Below are 20,191 nucleotides of genomic sequence, written 5' to 3' on the forward strand. Positions count from 1 at the left end.
CCACGACACCCCCACCCCCTTCCCCGTACCTTTGTGTAGTTGGCTGGACAGACGGGAGCCAAACCCGCCTGTCCGGCAGGTAGCCAACGACGGAATGAGGCCGGATTGGCCCATCCGTCCCAAAGCTCCGCCTACTGGTGGGGCCTAAGGCGCCTGGGCCAATCGGAATAGGCCTGGGAGCCTTAGGTCCCTCCTGGGGGCGGGGTCTGAGGCACATGGGCCCAACCCGACCATGTGTCCAAGGTCTTTTTATAAAGATTTAGAAACTATTTTATCCGAATTTATTTGGCAAAATGAACCTCCACGTTTTGCCCCCTCTACATTAAAACTACCAAAAATAAATGGAGGTGTGGGTTTTCCGGATTTTTATAAATATCATTTGGCAATGTTCTTAAGATATGGCACTCTATGGATGGTTGATCGTCCTCAGTCCTTACTAACTTTACCTTCATGGTATACTATTGAAACATACTTAACTTCACCAATCCCACTGAGGTGTATTCCCTTCCTGAGTAACATTATATGATACTATTGTATTTACTAACCAGGCTATACAAGCATTTGACAAAGCTTCCCCTGAATTATCTCGCTGTAAAAACTCTTTCTGCTCCTATTTGGCATAATTCAAATATCGTTGTTGGAGGGGAACCATTACATTCGTCTTCATGGATGGAAAAAGATATTTGGTATATTAGCCAACTTATAGAAAATAAATCTCTACTGACCTTCCAACAATTACAATCTAAATTTGGTCTGTCTTCTACTGAATTTTATGGTGACGGGACAATCACGCGCCAGACACCAGCTCGCCGACAATTGAGCGCTGACAATTCGGCGCAAGACACAAGCGTGCCGCAAGAAAACTTAGTTTTAAAAAGCTCTGACGGGGGGTGTGGGGGAACCTCCCCACTTTACTGCATACTGTATGTGCTGCCGTTGGGGAGTGGGGGGGGGTGCAACCCCCCACATTATAGAGAAAACGGAACTTTTCCCTAAAAAAATTGTGAAAAAGTTCCGTTTTCTCTATAATGGGTGGTTCCAATCTCCCCCCCCCCCCAACAGCAGCGCGAACACTATGCAGTAAAGTGGGGGGGGGTTCCCCACTCACACCCCACTTCGTTGCTCTTTAAACCTGTTTTCCCGCGGTGCGCTGGTGTCTTGCACTGAATTGTCTGCCCTCCATTGTCTGTGCGCTGGTGTTTCGCGCGCGACTGACTATGAACCAATTTTATAGATGTTTTCAGTTACATCATTGCTTAAAGAAATTGGAATGGCTTTTAAATTCTAAAACTCCTCTAGTTTCAAAGTTTTTGGAATTTTGTCAAATAGGTGCTGCTTGGGGTTTTTTATCTCGTCATCCTTATCCCAACATATGTGTATGAAACGTATTTGGACTTCTGAATCCAGCAGGTCTGGCTCTGAAGAGCAATGGTTTCATATTTTCAAGCATTCACAGTGCCCCACACTATCTACTAGTTTAATGCAATCACTATATTTTCTATTTAATAAAGCATATTGGGCCCCTAATAAATTGCTTAGAGCTCATTTAGCAGATTCTAACAAATGCTGGCATTGTAAGGTTAATTTAGGTGACCTAAAACATATGATCTATGATTGCCCAATTATTCAGCCATTCTGGTGATCAGTTTGGAAAAACATTTGTTCCGTGTTACCTATTTCTTCTCAGTTATCATTTGAATAAATGGCATTCCAAGTTATTTGATATATTAATAGCTGCTACTATACAAATGATTCTTTCTCATTGGAAGCAGCTCAACAATTAAATGTGTCTTTTTGGTGGGCAACGATTATGATGACTCATAAATATGAGTGCAAAGCCAACTCCCTTGTTAATAAAAGCTTCAAATCTAATAAAATTTGGTTACCAATAGTAAATATTTCTTTTTAATCTAATATTTTACAACTGATATTATTATGAATAATATATTACATAAATAAACTTAGTAGGTTTTTGTAATCAAAATTGATCTGATATCTAGTCTATATGGAGTTTTTATAACTGTCTGTGAATAAATGATTTTATACGGGCTTTGGATTGATAACATAGATGCCTTTAGTCCTCATGCATCTATGATTTGAATGTAAGGAACATTTTAATTGTTTTATAACCTTTATTTTGATTTATTTGTGATTGATTGTAAGTGATATCTTTAACTGTAAAATATCCTTGAATTTATTTTATTTATACATTTATTGTGTTAAAATCCAATAAAAATATTTTAAAAATGAAAATGGATGTGTTGTAATTAGTGCTTTTCTTTGCTGCCTAGAGCATTATAAGAGTTGTATTCCATGATCGGCGGTTGCAATATACAGAGCACCAGCAGCTAGAAGGTTGGAAGTGGAACCGTCCTGGTGACCGGCTTCTGGATTTAGGTATGTTAAATATGAAGATGACCAATTTGGATGTAGGGTATATCTGATGTTCATTTGGTGTTATGGTGAAATTATCTTTTCTATTTTTATTTCTGGTGTCAAGATATGTCCTTGTTATAGATATTGGACTGCTCTTCTATTTTCTTGAAATAAATTGATTTAGAAAATAAACCAGCTTAATTGTGGGTGGCTGGGTTGGATGCTCAGATTTTGCGAGATAGAATGTGGTTCCTTTAAAAGTCAGTTTCCTGGCTTTTATGTTGGACTTCAAAAATCTCAATCACCAGGTGACAATAACACCTAGAAATTTCTGTCTGGCACCTGGGAATTTCATGCTTCTGGTTTGTGATTGCTGTCTGACCAGGAACATAATCCTTTGAATTGTGCAGTTATACTTTTGAGATCTGAAGACCTCATGGAACCCACACGGAACCAGTAGCATACCAAGGGCAGGGTGTGTGTGTGTGTGTTGGGGGGGGGGGGTCAGTCCACCCCAGTTGCAGTAAGCTCGGAGGTGCTGGAATGGTTGTGGGTCTGTGGTCTGCTTATGCACAACTGTCAACTCCACTTGTCCCTGCCCCCTCTGACATCAACTCCCTATTCTGGAGTTCCAGGCAGCCCCATGGCCGATCCACATACCTTTCCACTTCCTAGAGGAGGATGGTCCTCCGCTCCGGGTTCCCACTCCGCCAGTTACGCCACTGCATGAAGCTGCACAGTGTAGGGAGAAAGAAGTTCTATTCCAGTGATGACTGCCTCAGCAGAAGTTGTTAATGCACAGACACCAGGCTAGCTCAACCTATGGCCCAGGGTGCCAAATGCCTAGGGCAGTAACATCATCAGCCCCCCTCCTCTTCCTTCTTCTGATGCTGCTGACCTATCTAGGCAGGATACAGTTTTATAGGCCAGCTGCTGCGAGTGGGGAAGGCCAGCATTGGTGTCGGAGGATAGAAGAGCAGCACTTTTTGATGCTACTGTTTGACACTAACCCTGGCCTATGATGTCTCATCCTGACAGGACAGTAGTGTCAGAGGAGGGAACTTGTTGGGAGGGTAGGGCATGGGCTGGGGCACTATAATCTTGATCTGGCTGTGCACAGACAGATGAGGGAGTGAGGGTTTGTGGGGTGAGAGAGGTTGAAGTTGACTGCTTGCTGGAAGAAGCAGGTGACCGCCTAGCTTGCTGTGTCACAGGATCTGTTTATACATTATTAGGCAGTACTTGTATTTCCTCTGAACGCTATGCCTTAATAAGCAAGAGGTACACCCTAGTCAAAGCCCTAAATGGAAATGGACCAAGATATCTGAACAACTGCCTAATCTGGAAAAGTACATCCAGACCAAGGAGAACTCAAGCACACTTTACCCACCCCCCAATCAAATGCAAAGCAAAAAAAATATATGACGGTCTATTAGCCACCAGAAGAGCAAAAATAGACCACCACCTCTAAATCTGCTGACCATGACGCCCAACTACAAAACATTTAGGAAAGAACTGAAAACCATACTATTCAAGAAATTTGTCAAATGATCAAACCAAACCGTATCGACCATTCCCAGATCCCAACGCATACTATAGCTATCAACCTTGTAATCACCCTGGGAATGCCAAGGCTAATTTCTTGTTGTAAATCGCCTAGAACTGAAAGGTATTGGTGGGATAGAAGACATCAATGTAATGTAAAGTATTGATTTTATATAGTTCAAATTAATAGTAACAGGTTAACAATCTTAATGGAGGTCAGATTAAAGAAATATGTAGGAACTTAGGCCCAGATTCTATAAACAGCCGCCTTAAAAGCAGCTGCAGATTGCATGTCAAATTCGTGGCGGCACTATTAGAATTGTGCCTTTGGGAAAGGTAGGCGCTGAACATGTAGGCCAGAGTTTTCAAGGCCTACATTTCCTGCGCCTGCCTTTGATATGAATCGCGCCTGATGCCTCTTCCAGCATTAGCTATGCCTACAGTGACATTAGGCATCATAAAAGGGCATATGTAAACGTGATTATCCCAGGACAAGCAGGCAGCATATTCTCTACATGTGGGTGACGTCATCCACTGAGCCCCGTTGCGGATAGCTTTTCAAGCAAACTTGATTGAAGATCTTAAAGTTTGCTCGTGCTGCACCGCGCATGCGTGTGCCTTCCCGCTCAGCTAGAGGGTGCGTCTCCTCAACGTGGTCCTCAGTTCTTAGTTTTCCGCGGAGCCAGAAAGCCCTGTCTCTCTGCTCTGCGAATCTAAGTGCCTTTCTTGCACCACGCCTTCTTTTATTGTTTTCATCGGAAGTCGTTGTGCCCACATCTTTTCTGTTTAAAAAAATAAATAAATAAATAAATTTTAATTTCATCGATCGTGACCGGGACCCGGTTTTTTCCTAAGCCGCCTGGCCTCGCGTGGCCGCGGCCTTTTTTTCCTGCCTTATGTCCTGGCCTCTTACCGGTTTCAAGAAGTGCACGCAGTGCAGTCGGGTGATCTCAATCACAGATCCGCACCGTTGGTGTATACTTTGTCTAGGTATTGATCACCCTACAGACTCTTGCCCTCGTTGTGCCACCCTCCAACTTCGGGCTCTTCGTCAACAACGGGCCAAGATTTTGGAACTCTTCACCATGGATAAAGCCTCGACCTTGGCCCCCGAGCATGTCTCCCTCGACTTCGAAGGCCTCGGCTGCTCCGGCTTCGAAGTCCTCGAACTCGGGTAAGTCTCCTCTTTCTCCTTCAGGTTCAGCTCAGCTATCGAAGAAGCCGTCCTCGGAGTCTCTGGCCACCCAGGCAGTGAGTGTAGTCCTGCTGGCCTCTGCGAGACCTCCTCCTAAGCGTGCTTCCACATTACGGGAATACTCTACATCGAGGTCGCCCTCGATGCACCAGTTCGTCCAAATCCTTTGGTCTCGATGCCGATGTTCGAGGATATGCTTAAGGCTATCTTAACCTCGCAGATCTCCTCTGCTTTGGCTCAGCTTGCCTCGACCTCGCTCGTTGTTGACCAGCCTGGGCGTCGCGCCGAGGGCTCTCGAGGCAAGGTGCGTCGGTCCCGCCGCTTGTCCTCGTGTGACTCCTCACCTACTCCATCGAGGCGGATTTCCCCTGCCGCCCGACCTCGTTTGAAGCACTGGCCTAAACGTACTTCTTCGAGGCAGCGGTCTGCCAGACGGCCCAGGGATTCTCCTCCGAGACAGGGTAGGTCGCCAGTTCCTTGCACTACGGGGTCCATCCAGCTGTTGGACCTCGTACTGTCTGACCCTCGTCTTCGCCGCTCTCCCATGCTGTCTCGGTCTCTGAGCCGAGGGGCTTCAAGGTCGAAGACTCCCACCTCCCTGACGCATCGGAAAGTCTCTTCTTCCCGAGGCTCACCGAGGCGGGCTCCCCGGGTCTCCTTCCCTCGGACCCTCGGGTCCTCGCCTTCCAGGCTCTCTAAGCGCAAGCTGTCGTCGACTCCCCCTCGTTCCCTCAGCGGGGCCTCATCGAAGTTCTTGCTTATGGACACTGACTTGCAGGCGCAGTACTCAAGGGAAGCTTCCCCTCATACTCTGCTGCCCCGAAGTCCCACTCGGCTTCGCCCCTTGGAGGGCGTTCTGCGGGCAAGCCTTCCTCCTTCACCAGGTTCGTGCTGGACATGGGCAAGGCGCTACAACTGGATCTCCAGTTGGAATCCAGGTATACCCGGGAATATTTGGAGGAGATGGAGCTTCCTTATCCACCGAAGGAATCCCTTCGCCTCTCCCTGAATCTGGTCTTGCAGTAGACTTTCTTCCGGAATTTGGAGACACCTTACGCCATTCCGGCCATTCCGTCAAAGATGGAATCTAGGTACCGGACAGTCCTATGTAAGGGGTTTGGAAAGGTTCAGCTCTCCCACCAGTCCTTGGTGGTGGAGTCTTCTTTAAAGAAGTCTAATCCTTCCAAGGTCTACGCGGCAGTCCCGCCTAGCCGGGAAGGCCGGACTATGGACAAGTTTGGCAGGCGCCTGTACCAGAATTCGATGATGGCGAACAGAGTTCTGAATTACAATTTTACTTTTACATCCTATCTCAAACATTGCATCAAATCCATGCCCTCTTTTCAGGATGATTTGGCTATCCATAGCTGGACTGAATTTAGCTGGCTGCTGGATACGCTGTCGCAGATTTGCCTTTATATATATGATGCCTTTGAACTTTCCTCGAGGGTCTCCGCCTTTGCGGTAGCCATGCGCTGCCTAGCTTGGCTCCGCATAGTTGACATGGACCCAAATCTACAGGACCGTCTGGCGAATTTCCCATGCTTAGGCAACGAGCTCTTTGACGACTCCATCGAGGCGGCCACCAAACACCTCTCCGAGCATGAACTCTCCTTCGCCTCCTTGGTCAGACCTAAAGTGAAGCCTGCGCCTCCTAAGTCGTACAAGTTGCCTCCCTGGTGCTACCCACAGAAGTCCACGCCGGCTTTTTCCAGGCCGCCACCTCAGCGTCAGCAGCAGCAGAGGGTCCCTCAAAAGCCTCAGACCCTTGCAGCAGCTAAGCCTGCGCCGTCCTTATGACTATCCCTGTCGCAGCGGGCCGGCCCCCTCCGCCCTCGAACCTTCTCTGCCTATCGGGGGCCGCCTCAGCGCCTTTTGTCGCCGCTGGGAACTGATTACTTCAGACAACTGGGTCCTCTCCATCATCAGAGAGGGGTATTCCCTTCATTTCTGGACGACGCCTCCGGACTTGCCCACAAAAGAATGTCATTCCAACCGGTTGCAATTCCCCTTGCTTCTCCAGGAGGCTCATGCCCTCCTTCACCTTCGGGCGGTGGAGGAGGTCCCTTTGGGTCAGCGGGGCACCAGGTTCTACTCCCAGTACTTTCTAGTCCCCAAAAGGACCGGGAACCTGCGCCCGATCCTGGACCTCCAGGTGCTGAACTAGTTCCTGGTCAAGGAAAAGTTCTGTATGCTTTCTCTTCCCACGTTGTATCCCCTGGTGGACAAAGGGGACTGGTTGTGCTCAATGGACCTGAAAGAGGCCTCCACTCACATCCCAATCCACCCGGCCTCTTGCAGGTTCCTTCACTTTCAGGTGGGAGACCTTTACCTGCAGTATCAGGTCCTCCCGTTAGGGCTTGCTTCGTCCCCACGGGTCTTCACAAAGTGCCTCGTGGTGGTGGCGGCGGCCCTGCGGTCACAGGGTCTTCAAGTGTTCGCATACCTCAACGACTGGCTCATCAAGGCACTGTCACGGCGGGAGGTTATTTCAGTGACCCAACAGACTATTATGTTCCTTCAGCATCTCGGCTTCGAGGTCAACTTCCCCAAGTTCCAGTTGTGCCCCTCTCAGTCTCTGCAGTTCATAGGGGCGGTGATGGACACGGTTCGCCTCCGCTCGTTTCTGCCTCAGCCTCGGCAGGCCGCCCTCATTCACTTGTGCCAGCAGGTCTCCCTTCATGCCTCGGCCAAACAGATGATGATCCTGTTGGGACACATGGCCTCCACCGTTCATGCGACCCCTTTTGCCAGACTTCACCTCCGAGTGCCTCAGTGGACCCTGGCATCCCAGTGGAGACAGGACCGGGATCCCACATCTCAGCACATTGCGGTGACTCCCTCCTTGAAACGTTTGCTCCGCTGGTGGACGCTCTCTTCCAATCTTTCCAGAAGTTTTCTCTTTCTCATGCCCCCGCCGCAGAAGGTCCTAACAACGGACTCCTCTGCATATGCCTGGGGGGCTCACCTCAACAGCCTCAAGACTCGGGGTCTTTGGTCGAGCGCCGATCGTTGCTGCCACATCAACCTGCTGGAGCATCGGGCCATTTACAATGCTTTGGTAACCTATCGGCATTTGCTTCGGGATCGCGTGGTCCTGGTGCGCACGGACAACCAGGTGGCGATGTATTATGTGAACAAGCAGGGGGATACGGGTTCCCTTTCTCTTTACCGGGAGGCTTTTCTGCTCTGGGAGTGGGCGATATGCCACTACATCTTCCTTCAAGCGGTCTACATTCAAGGCGTGCAAAACTGCCTGGTGGACAGGTTGTCGCCTTCTCCAGCCACACGAATGGTCGCTCCACTCCTCGACTCTGCGTCAGGTGTTTGCTCGATGGGGGACGCCGCAGATAGATCTGTTCGCCTCGTCCCTCAATCACAAGTTGCCTCGCTTCTACTCCAGGATTTACTCCCCGGATCGTCTTGAGGCAGATGCTTTCCTTCTAGATTGGATGGGATGGTTCCTCTACACGTTCCCTCCATTTCCTCTAATTCTGAAGACTCTCGTTCAACTCAAGTCAGTCCACGCCACCATGATTTTGATAGCTCCTTGGTGGCCCAGACAGCCATGGTTCTCCCTTCTCCTCCGACTCAGTGCCAGGGAGCCTCTGCTTCTGCCTGTATTTCCTTCTCTGCAGTCTCAGAGCCAAGGTTCGCTGCTGCATCCCAATCTGCAGACTCTACACTTAACGGCGTGGTTCCTTTCCACCTGACTCCCTCCTTCTGTTTTTTGCAGTCGGTGCGGGATGTCTTCAAGGCCTCTCGGAAGAGTTCCACTAGACAATGCTACTCCCCAAAATGGACTAGGTTTGCTGCGTGGTGTGCTACGCATCGCGTGGAGCCGCTGTCTGCCTCCTTGTCCTCCATGCTGGATTATCTGCTGCACTTGTCTCGATCTGGTCTCAAATAGACTTCTGTTTGAGTCCACCTCAGTGCAATTGCTGCCTTTCATCAGCTGATTGATGTGAATTTGCTCTCACTCCATCTGGTGGTTTCCCGATTTTATGAAGGGCCTTTTCAATGTCCATCCTCCACTCAAGCCCCCCTTGTGGTTTGGGATCTTAATGTGGTTCTGGTTCAGTTGATGAAACCTCCGTTTGAACCCATTGATAAGACTCATCTGAAGTATCTCACTTGGAAGGTGGTGTTTCTGATTGCCCTCGCGTCTGCTCGTAGAGTCAATGAGCTGCAAGCTCTGGTTGCAGACCCGCCTTTTACTGTTTTTCATCATGACAAGGTGGTCCTTCGTACCCATCCTAAGTTCTTGCCTAAGGTGGTTTTGGATTTCCACCTCAACCAGTCCATTGTTCTGGTGTTTTTCCCTAAGCCCCATTCTCATCCTGGAGAGGTGGCGCTTCACACTCTTGACTGTAAGAGGGCATTGTCTTTCTACCTGCAACGCACCCAGTCTCATCGCAAGGCTCCTCAACTCTTCATATCTTTTGATCCTAATTCGTTGGGGCGTCCTGTTTCCAAGCATACCTTGTCCAACTGGTTGGCTGCTTGTATTTCCTTCTGCTACGCTCAGGCTTGTCTCCCGCTGCAGGGTCGGGTCAAGGGGCATAAAGTCCGAGCGATGGAGGCGTCTGTCGCTTTCCTCAGGTCCACGCCTATTGAGGAGATCTGTAAGGCCGCCACTTGGTCCTCGGTTTATACATTCACCTCTCACTACTGTCTGGATACTTTCTCCAGGCGCGACAGCCAGTTCGGCCAGTCGATTTTACGTAATCTGTTCTCCTAAATTGCCAACTCTCCCACTGTCCCATCCTGGTTAGTTTGGAGGTCACCCACATGTAGAGAATATGCTGCCTGCTTGTCCTGGGATAAAGCACAGTTACTTACTGTAACAGGTGTTATCCAGGGACAGTAGCCAGATATTCTCGCAACCCTCCCACCTCCCTGGGTTGGCTTCTTTGCTAGCTATCTGAACTGAGGAGCACGTTGAGGAGATGCGCTCTCTAACTGAGCGGGAAGGCACAAACAAACTTTAAGATCTTCAATCAAGTTTGCTTGAAAAGCTGTCCACAATGGGGCTCTGTGGATGACGTCACCCACATGTAGAGAATATCTGCCTGCTGTCCCTGGATAACACCTGTTACGGTAAGTAACTGTGCTTTCTGATGCTGGTATTTTTAGCGCCATTAGGCACCTTGACATTTTGTTTTAAAAGTTCTTTTAAATGGCGTTTTGCACTTAGGCACCATTTATGGAATATGGACCTTAGTCTCTGTGTCTTAGTAAGATGCTATGTTTAATGTTTCCACACAATCAATACCACATATTGGTCTTAAACTTTGTTAGCTGCTGTCAAGGCTAGGACTGCTTTAAAAAGTCTGATTTTTAAAACGGAATTTCACTGTGGCAGCATTTCTGATGTTAGCTCAATTTGAATAGAACGTTCTCACCTTTGCTTGGGTTGGGGGAGATCCTTGCTCACCCCTCCCCCTCCTTCCCATTGATGAAGTATCATTCATCATGGCACATCTTTCCAGGCCCCCTTCTACTGGGCTAGAGGTCACCAATTCTCTCTCACATTCTGTCATTCTCCTAACTCTCTCTGGCTTCACTTTCCCACACTCACTCTCACATACACGCTTACATTCTGGCTCTTATTCCCTCACGCTCACTCTTACTGGCTAATATCCAGGAAATCTCATGTTATATTGGTTTCCACAGCCATTAATGATAAGTTTTTCATTGGCTATTGACAAGCTAATATGGCTGTAATGGAGCTTGGTAATTCATGATTGGTCCATCTTAATAAGGATTAAGTCATGGGAATTTGTCCTCTGATGCAAAGGCCTAGTAAGTTTAAGCATACACAACACATTCTCTGATAGGCCCATCAAGGGGAAGTCTCAGCAGGCCTACTCTCTCTGACTACTTTCATGGGTGGGCACAATTGTCCAAGATCATCATGACCTAAATGATCTCACCTAGAATAACACAGTCCAGCTCCACAATGCAGTGTTCTTTAGTACACCAGCTTACCCCCCACCCCTCCCCTTTTACAAAACTACAAAAGCGGTTTTTAGCACCAGCTGATGCACTGAATGCTCTGCGCTGCTCCCAACGCTCATAGAGTTCCTAAGAGCATTGGGAGCAGCACAGAGCAGTCAGTGCACTGGCCTGCACTAAAAATTGCTTTCAGGATTTTGTAAAAAAAAAAAAAAAAAAAAAAAAGGGGGGGGGGGGGGGGTTAATTAAAAAACAAAACAAAAAAACAACAATTCAGGTCTGGTCCAGACAACTATGTAGCAAAGTTTTTAAATTTAGTCTATCTCCCTATAGCCTACAGGCCCCAAACCACTCCAAAACTAGTCATAACAGCTGGAGGTGGTAATTGGTTTTCTAAATGGTGAAGGCTAACTAGGATGGAAGGGAGACTGATTTAAGGGAGGTTAGAATGGAGAGGGGAGGAGACTGGTAGGGGAGAATTGTGCTAAATCTTGTTGAGCTGCTACTTCAAAAAGTGCAAGCTAAATTTTAAAAATAGATTAGTTAATGACTGGGTTTTAGTGGCGAACAGCGAGACTGAGTAATAGGTGGGATTGGGAGAGAAACTGGATGGGGAGCAAGGCTGCAGGCTTTATCTTTAATAATGGCCTGTAGGATTATTTTATAGGTCTTATAAAGCTTGCTTTTTTTCTCCCTTAGACATAGAATACAGAAAAAAGCCTTAGTAAATCAAGATCCAAAGAAGCTACAGTAGATAAGATTCCCTACCACCACCAAAGGAGGAGGGAGGGGAAAGTCTTACCCTATATACTTGAATATAAACCTAGATTTTTGGGCCCAAAAATGAGGGGGGTCTGTTTTATATTTGGGTTGTCATAGACCAGCCCCCCTCGCAAACCTGTTTGCAGGTCTCTGCTGTGCCTGCCTGAGACCTGGTGGTCCATCGGTGGCCGAGACAAGAGAGATACCTCCCACCTCCTGTCCCAGCCAATTCTTATTATTATCTCTTTCCCGCCTCCCCTTGTACCTTTAGTTTCCCTGGTAGTCCAATGGTGAATTGTGGCAGGAACGATCTTCCTTTGCTCCATCCTGGGCAGAGCAGGATATATATGCTTTTTTTTTTAAACACTTTTAATGCAATCAGCAGTCCCAGATTTGCCGGTATACACTTTTAATACATGTTGTTCAACACTACTGGCACCTCCAGACCTGCCAGTAATTTTGGAGCATTAAAGGTTGGCGCTTCCTTTTATTCATCACCCAGCAATGTCTGGGCATTGCCCAGAGTGCTCATTTTAATATTAATTATCTCAATGTACCACATTACCATACTATTTTCAGAGGCTGTTAATGGGGCATGGAAAAGACCGCACAGAGCCATTTTGTGCATCGAAAGCTTAAATGCTTGTATGCTAAACTGGTTAGAACTGGTTTAACATCGAATGTTTAAGGCACAGTAAGTTTTGAGGATTGGTCCTTAAGACTCTTAAGTGATCGAACTCCTAATTGGTTTCCATTATTTTATTTTTTTAGGACCCCTTAAGGACCCCTTCCTTAAGCATGTTTGTGTTTCTCACGTGCCTTATTAGATAGTCCACGTTTCAAGCTTACTACATGAAGCCTTGCAGACAATGACTATTATCCTTAGACAAGCAAGCAGCATATTCTCACATGTGGGTGACATCAACCACGGAGCCCTGCACGGACGGTTCAAAAGTGCACTATCACTTCGGGCTCTGAATTTTCCAGACTGCCTGCACCGCACACGCGCAACTGCTCGCGGTTCCTCAGTTTTTCGTTCTCTGCGGAGCAAAGAAGTTTGTTTAGACTTTGACTGCATTACCTTCCTAGTGAACATTTTTTTTTGTTGCTCTTTTTTGTTCTTTCGTCTAAATTTTCTTCATACTAATTTCTAGTTTATATTTTAAAAAAACCCAAATTCTTCTATTTTTTTCCTATTCTTTTCTTTTAACGGCCTTCAGGTCTTCGTGTTTAGTCAAAAATTGACTCCTTCGACCTCACAGTGCAAATTTTTCCGTCCATGTCGAAGTCATTCAGCGGTTTTAAAAAGTGTTCCCAGTGCCAACGGCATATCTTGGTCACTGATCCCCATAACTGGTGCGTTCAGTGTCTGGGCCTGGACCACCAGGTGGATGATTTTAATTCTCGCTCTTCTCTTCAGGAACGCTCCCTCAAGGTTTGACAGCTTTAACAAGAGAAGCTTTTTGGACCAGTGATGGCTTCTGGAGATTCATCGATGCCATAAGTACCGAAAAAGATACTGGCATCTTCTTCTCCATAGGCATTGGGTAGACCTGCTAAGAAGCCTTCCACTACCACATCAGTGTCGCAGGCATCTTCAGCATTGGGTGCCTTGGTGCATGCCGAATGCCAACACCAATGATCTCCCTCAGTGCAGGTGTGTCACCTACGGGGAGGGTATCCTCATTGACGTAGCCCATCCCTCATCGACCTGTAGCACCAATGGAACTGGCAGTTGAGCCAATGGTACCAGTACCGGTTATTCCACATCAGCTGTGAGTTCTTTCTGAAGGAGATGAAGGACCTTCTTCGACTGCATTCAGCACCAATGCTAACTCTCACTCCCTCGGTACTGGCATAGTCTGAGCATAGTACACAGTGGCCCAAAGATGCTAACTCCGTTTATGCGTCAAAGCATTGACGGACATTGATGCCTGACACTGATGCTCCTCCATCTGAAAGCAAGAAAACGTCAAGACTATCCAGTTCCCCGTTGCCTTGGCAGCAGCTTAGGACCATTTTTCCTTGGCATAGGTCTACATATTTTCACTCATCATTGTTCTACCTCCTCGTCATCTTCAGATTGATACTGATGTTATCGGAGTTGGCATTCTCACTGTTCTTCAACTCATCAAACTTCTCATTTCAGAAAACATTATTCTTCACCAACTCCTGGCAGCAGCGGGGAGCCTACATTATCTGCACCAGAGTCGTATGGAATTCTATCAGACCCGTCTCCCCCTCCACCAAGGTGTAGTTCTACACCAGAGGGTCTCTTATTTACAAAGTGTATCAGAGATATCTTGGCAGTGATTTACCAGTTAAGCTCAAATCTGATGTGGAGCCTAGAGCAGAGTTACTAGAGGCTGTGGACTTTGATGAACATCCAAAAGAGCTCTTGAAGTTACCCTTGCATACACTCCTCAAGGAAGCTCTTTGAGAACTAGGAGGTTCCCCTTTTCATTCCATCTGCTCCTAGAAAAATTGACTTAATTTACAGGATTCAATCTTATCCAGGATTTGATAAATCACAGTTATCTCATCAATCATTACTAGTTGAGTCCATTCTTAAAAAGTCATCTAGTTCCAGGGTCTATGCTTTGGCGCCACCAGGTCATGAAAGCTGTATGATGGACAAATTTGGTAGACGTCTGTTCCAGAACTCAATGTTTACAAGTAGAGTACTTAACTACAACTTCTATATGACCTATTTGAAACAACTCATTAAGAAGTTGCCAGATTTTGAACAGTACCTTCCATCGGACAAGTTACTGAATTCCAAGACCGTACTCAAAATCTACTTCAAACATGGTAAGATCGTCCTTCGATGCCTTTGTTACAAATGAGCTCTCAGCTCTAGAGTTGTGTGTTACCTATTCTCACTTTGGAGGACTCCTCAGATAGACATGTTTTGTCTCCCCCCACAACCGCAAGTTGCCACAATCCTGCTTCATATGGTACTCGCCTCATCATCTGGAAGCGGATGCATTTTTTCTGGATTGAACAAAAAAGTTATTGTATGCCTTTCCACCAATTCCTCTCACCCTCAAGATGTTAGTCAAACTCAAACAGCAACTTGGCCTTGTGGGCGGTGTTCCTGCGGTTGCCTCTGGTCTCCCAACTTGGAGGAGGGTAGGGAGGGGGTGTGTGATTGCGGGGGGTGAATGGAGTGTGTCTGTTTGAGTGGTTGGCTTGGGTGACAAGGTGTGTCTGTCTTTTTGCATGATGCTGCAGGGAGTAGGTTGACTATGTTTTTCCCACTCGCAAAAAAAATGGAGTCACTGGTGGATATGGGCTATTTTTTGTTCTTGCCTGGTCTTGTATCTTCTTGCTGTATTAAGTTTCTTGGTGATGATCATTGTAAGCTTTTGTAGTTTGCAATTGTGTGCTTGCTTGTATTCTGCAAGCTATCTGTTTCTCTTGTTGACTCGTTAATAAAAATGATTACAAACCCCCCCCAAAAAAAAACCAGCAACTAGCCACCATGATCTTAATAGTTAATAGCTCCTCTATGGCCCAGATAAGCATGGTTTTCCATTATACCTTTCAGATCTTTCCATCTCTGCTCACTCTGAATAACAGATCTCTGTTGCATCCCAGTCTGCACTCCCTACACCTGACAGCTTGGTATCTCTGCACCTAACTCCTTCAGACTTTAACCTTTCTGAATTGGTGCAAGCTATTATAGCGGCTTCTAGGAAGCCTTCTACTCATTAATGTTATCGACTTAAGTGGACTTGCATTACTGCATGGTGTGCTCTCCACCATCTGGAGCTATCCATGTCATTGGTTTCTTCCATCTTAGATTGCCTTCTCCACTTATTTAATTCTGGCCTCAAAACAACTTCAGTTAGAGTGCATCTCAGTGCTATTACTGCTGTCCATACTCCTTTCAGTACTAAACCTCTTGCCACTCCATCTCATTGTTGCTTGGTTTATGAAGGGACTTTATAATTCCAAACCTCCACTGAAGCCTCCTCCAGTTGTCTGGCATCTTAATGTGGTTCTTGCCAGTCTTATGAAGCTGGCATTCGAACCTTTGGCAACTTCTCATCTTAAGTTTCTTACTTGAAAAGTGGTCTTTTTAATCTGTCACTTTTGCTCGTTGAGTGAATGAACTTCAACCACTTGTTTGTGATCCATCCTTTACAGTGTTCCATCCTTTACAGTGTTTCATTATGACAAAGTAGTTCTCTGAACTCATCCAAAATTTCTTCCTAAGGTAGTCACGGATTTTCGCCTCAATCAATCCATTTTATTGCCAGTTTTCTTTCCAAAGCCTCATTCTCATCCCAGAGAAACAGCTCATCATACTTTTGGACAGTAAATGGACCTTGGCTTATTTACAAGGCTAAGCCTTAAAGGTCTTCACATCAACTGCTTGTCTCTTTTGATTCTAACAGATCGGGCCTTGCTGTAACCAAAAGAACTATTTTTTACATAGCGGCCTGCATTTCATTCTGCTATGCTCAGACTGGGCTGCAGCTCGAGGGACGTGTTACAGCACACAAAGTCTGTGCAATGGCAGCATCAGTTGCTTTTTATTTTTCTACTCCCATTGAAGATATTTGCAAAGCAGCTACTCGGTCCTCAGTTCATACCTTTTCCAGATGAGATGGCAAATTCGGCCAAGCAGTGTTATAGAATTTATTTTCCTCTTTATTGCCAACACTCCCTCCATCCCACTTCGGAGACCTGGGAGCCCACATGCGAGAATATGCTGCTTAGCCTCTTAGTTTGTCTATGAAACTGAGGAACTGCAAGCTGGGGTGGGAGGGGGGGGGTGCATGTGTGCACAGTGCGGGCAGTGTGGAAGTTTCAGAGGCTTGAAGTGATGCACTTTGCACTGTCTGTGCTGGGCTCTATGGATGACGTTACCCACATGTAAGAATATCTGCCTGCTGTCCCCGGATAGCACCTGTTAACGATAAGTAACTCTGATTTACTGTTGAGATTAGCTTTGTGATTTTTCAGTGCCACCTTCACCCAAAATGTAAGGAAGGACTTCAGAAAGCTTGTAAATGGGTCATATAGCTTCATTAAACCAGTATTAAAAGCAATCATGGTCATGCCTTAGTCATAATTTTTTGTTGGCTTTTTTCTTATCTCTGGAGTCCTAAATAATGCACAAAATAGGATCATTTTGTAGCTACCTAACTTGCTATATATATATATATATATATTTTTTTTTTTTTAAGAAAGTTTGTTTTGGCTCTGAGTGTGTTTTTCAGCTTCATCTCAAACCATGGACAAATGTGGCTTCTGTGGAAGATGCTTCTCCAAAGTGTTCTCTCTATGTTGAGCACAGTGGCTGGCTGTGTGTTTAGTTTTATTTTTTGCTTATTTACTGCCTATAAGCCTGAAAATTATATGTGGTGTATATTTGGGTACAGTAGGTATTTGTCCCTGTAGCACTTCCAATCTAGGTTTGTACCTGAGGCAATGGAGGGTTAAGTGACTTGCCTAAGGTGACAAGGAGCTGGTTCTCTGCTTGCCCCCTTAATCATTGGGCTCATCCTATGCCGAGTTATGTTTTTAATTGATTGGCATGAGCCTCACTAGATGTTAACTGTCAGTTGTTATGCTGAGAAATAAATTTAAGGTAGATGAGCATTTTTTTAAAAAAGGTGTCTATTTAATCCTCTGCTTTACTAATGCCTAGCTAAGTAACTAATTGTGAATGTTTATCAACCGTTGCAGATATTCCATTGTCTGTTGGAATTATTGAGCCAAGGACAAATCCAGGTCAACTCAATGCTATTGAATTTCTCTGGGACCCATCAAAACGCTCATCTGCCTTTATTCAGGTCTCAAGTTTGGATGTTTTATCGTTTTAAATGCCATATTTTTATATTAGCACAAGCAAGACAAGCTTTTAATGTTTTGTGCATGTTCTCAGCCTCATGGTGGTACAGGAAAGCGTAATGTAATAGTTCTTAAACTTGATTTATTGGCCCATTCACTTAGCCCCAGCCATGGTACTTTTTTATCATTTTGTTAAAAGATGGAAACGTTTTTGAGAAGAACCCCTTAATACAGAAGAACATGGCCATGCTCAAGAGCCATCAATATTGGGTGTCCTTAATAAAACACTTTAGAGATTGAAAATGTATGAAATCCAAGGTTTTTAAAGCTTTAGATCTGTGGACTTTCAGTATTTAGTGATAATTCACTAAACCATATGATTTGCCTGAAACATTTTATGCTACTTTTTTAAGACACAAGTTAGACAATAAATTTATTATTTTATACCATGTTGTGCTCCAGTCTAAATCTGTACAGCTAAGCAACATCAGTACTTGTTACTGCTTTGATGGGTGATCTGCAAGGACTGCTGAAAATTGTAGCTGGTGTAGGGTGTGTGTGTGTGTGTTTAAGTTAAAACTGAATCAGCGCTAACATGCCATCTTAAAGATGAGGCCATTCAAGGTCCTGTTTGCTCTGTGGACATTGAAAATCCCATTCTAACTTGTTGAAAACAAAAATTAAATCTTTTAGTATTTTTCATGTGTTACATATTCTACTTTGCCCTCAGCCTGTTAAGTGTCTTTCATTTTTTGGTAAAAACTTCTTGCATGGCAGCTGTTACTGAACGGTTTCTGCTTTATCCAGCAAGATGTGGTCAAAAGAGGACTTCTGCAATTTAGTTTCTCAGATAGTCTGGCCTTGAGCACGGTATAGGGACAGTTCCATATAGAAGTGTGTTTTATTTATAGGCAAACAGAAGTAGGATGACATGGCAATACTGTTTTTGTAGGTACACTGCATCAGCACAGAATTTACCCTTCGAAAGCATGGAGGAGAGAAAGGTGTACCATTTAGGATTCAAGCAGACACATTTAAGCAAAATGAAAATGGAGAATACACAGATCACCTTTACTCAGCCAGCTGCCAAATCAAAGTTTTTAAGGTAAAAGAAGAAATAGCACCGCATTTGAAGCCTCACTTTTTAACATATGCTAGAGCTTTGATATTCTCAAGAACTTGCAATTCCTTGGAAGTTTTTGTTTATTTAGATCTTCATTTGTCTAGCCAAAAGGAGCAGACAGGAAACAGAAAACAGACAGAGAGAAGATGGAGAAGAGGACTGCTCAAGAGAGAGAGAAGTATCAGACTTCATATGACACCACAGTCCTCACAGAGGTAATCAAATGGAACCGATGTGCCTTTCCTGTTTTACCAAAGTTGCAACCATAGTGCATCAAAATATTAGATAATATCTGTAAGAAACAGAAACCATGTCTTTCGTGTTAGCTTTTGTGGGTGGGATAAGGGAAAGGAGGAGAGAAGGCTCGAATTGTAAAAATTTTATTAATAAATTATATAGGGCTTAAGGAATTTGGAAAGAAATAGGTAGTGATATGCATGTTCATTTGGAAGCTTACTTTCTGATTTTGTAATGGGTAGCTGGGAGTTTGAGATTCCAGTTTAAGATTTCATGTATAGATCTAAAAACCTTTCAAATGTTGAAAAATTTATTTGGGATCACTTTTTTTTATTATTTATTTTCCTTATTTATTGGGATCACTTCTTTATTATTTATTTTCCTTAAGACAGTTATCATATACCCATCAAATATCAGTCTTAAGTATTAATATTTCACCAGGAGACTTAAGAACATCAGAGACACCACTCAAGACTCATATCATCATCACTCATTGTCCTAAGCTCTATGTGCCGTCTCCTCACTGGTTCTATCCAGACTCAAAGCAGCATAAAATTGTAACAAGTTTGTAACTTATAAAGTTGTAGGTGGTGTAAACCAGTGTTCTTCAACCTTTTGACACCTATGGACCAGCAGAAATAAAATAATTTTGTGGACCGGCACCAGTCTGCGGACTGGCAGTTGAAGAACACTGGGCTAAGTCGTGGGCCAGAGCCCGCCCATCTCCACCCAATCTCCGCCCCAGACAATGCCCCATAAAAGACTGTAACACCATTTTTTCCATTCATTTTTCATATATACACACACACACACAATATAATCATATTTACAACACATAATGGTAACCACAAATTAAACTACACAAAGCACACTGTATGCTTCTTAGTATTCATTCCTACCAGAACCCAGATAACCCCATGCAAATACAGGCCCAAAAACTAACCCCCTTTTTTACAAAGGTGTGCTATGCTTTTTAGCACGCGGTGAATATTGCGTGCTAAACATGCGCTAAACGTTGACAGGTGCATGTTATACTATGGACGCGTTAGCGGTTAGCACATGCGTTGATTCAGCGTGCGCTAAATCTGCACTAAAACGCTTAGTGTGCCTTTGTAAAAGAAGCCCTAAAAGTACTAATATATACAAACAAACCCTAAGATGCAATACTCTGCATGCAGTTCAACCCCAGA

At 45.1% G+C, this 20,191-nt stretch overlaps 1 protein-coding gene across 7 annotated transcripts in view; it reads left to right on the forward strand.

The window, feature by feature from the left end:
* The window catches only part of UBP1 (upstream binding protein 1), a 262,645-nt gene that overhangs the window by 108,962 nt on the left and 133,492 nt on the right, over positions 1–20,191 (forward strand). For all 7 annotated transcript variants that reach the window (XR_004538055.1, XM_033930367.1, XM_033930368.1 and 4 more), the window contains 4 exons: positions 2,292–2,397; positions 17,537–17,643; positions 18,594–18,746; positions 18,869–18,979. Coding sequence is in view for 6 of the 7 variants with exons in the window: in XM_033930367.1 (XP_033786258.1) it covers positions 2,292–2,397; positions 17,537–17,643; positions 18,594–18,746; positions 18,869–18,979 (477 nt within the window). In the remaining variant the exon portion in view is untranslated. The remainder of the gene's footprint in view (positions 1–2,291; positions 2,398–17,536; positions 17,644–18,593; positions 18,747–18,868; positions 18,980–20,191) is intronic.

This window comes from Geotrypetes seraphini, chromosome 2, assembly GCF_902459505.1.
Source record: "Geotrypetes seraphini chromosome 2, aGeoSer1.1, whole genome shotgun sequence".
Taxonomy (NCBI): domain Eukaryota; kingdom Metazoa; phylum Chordata; class Amphibia; order Gymnophiona; family Dermophiidae; genus Geotrypetes; species Geotrypetes seraphini.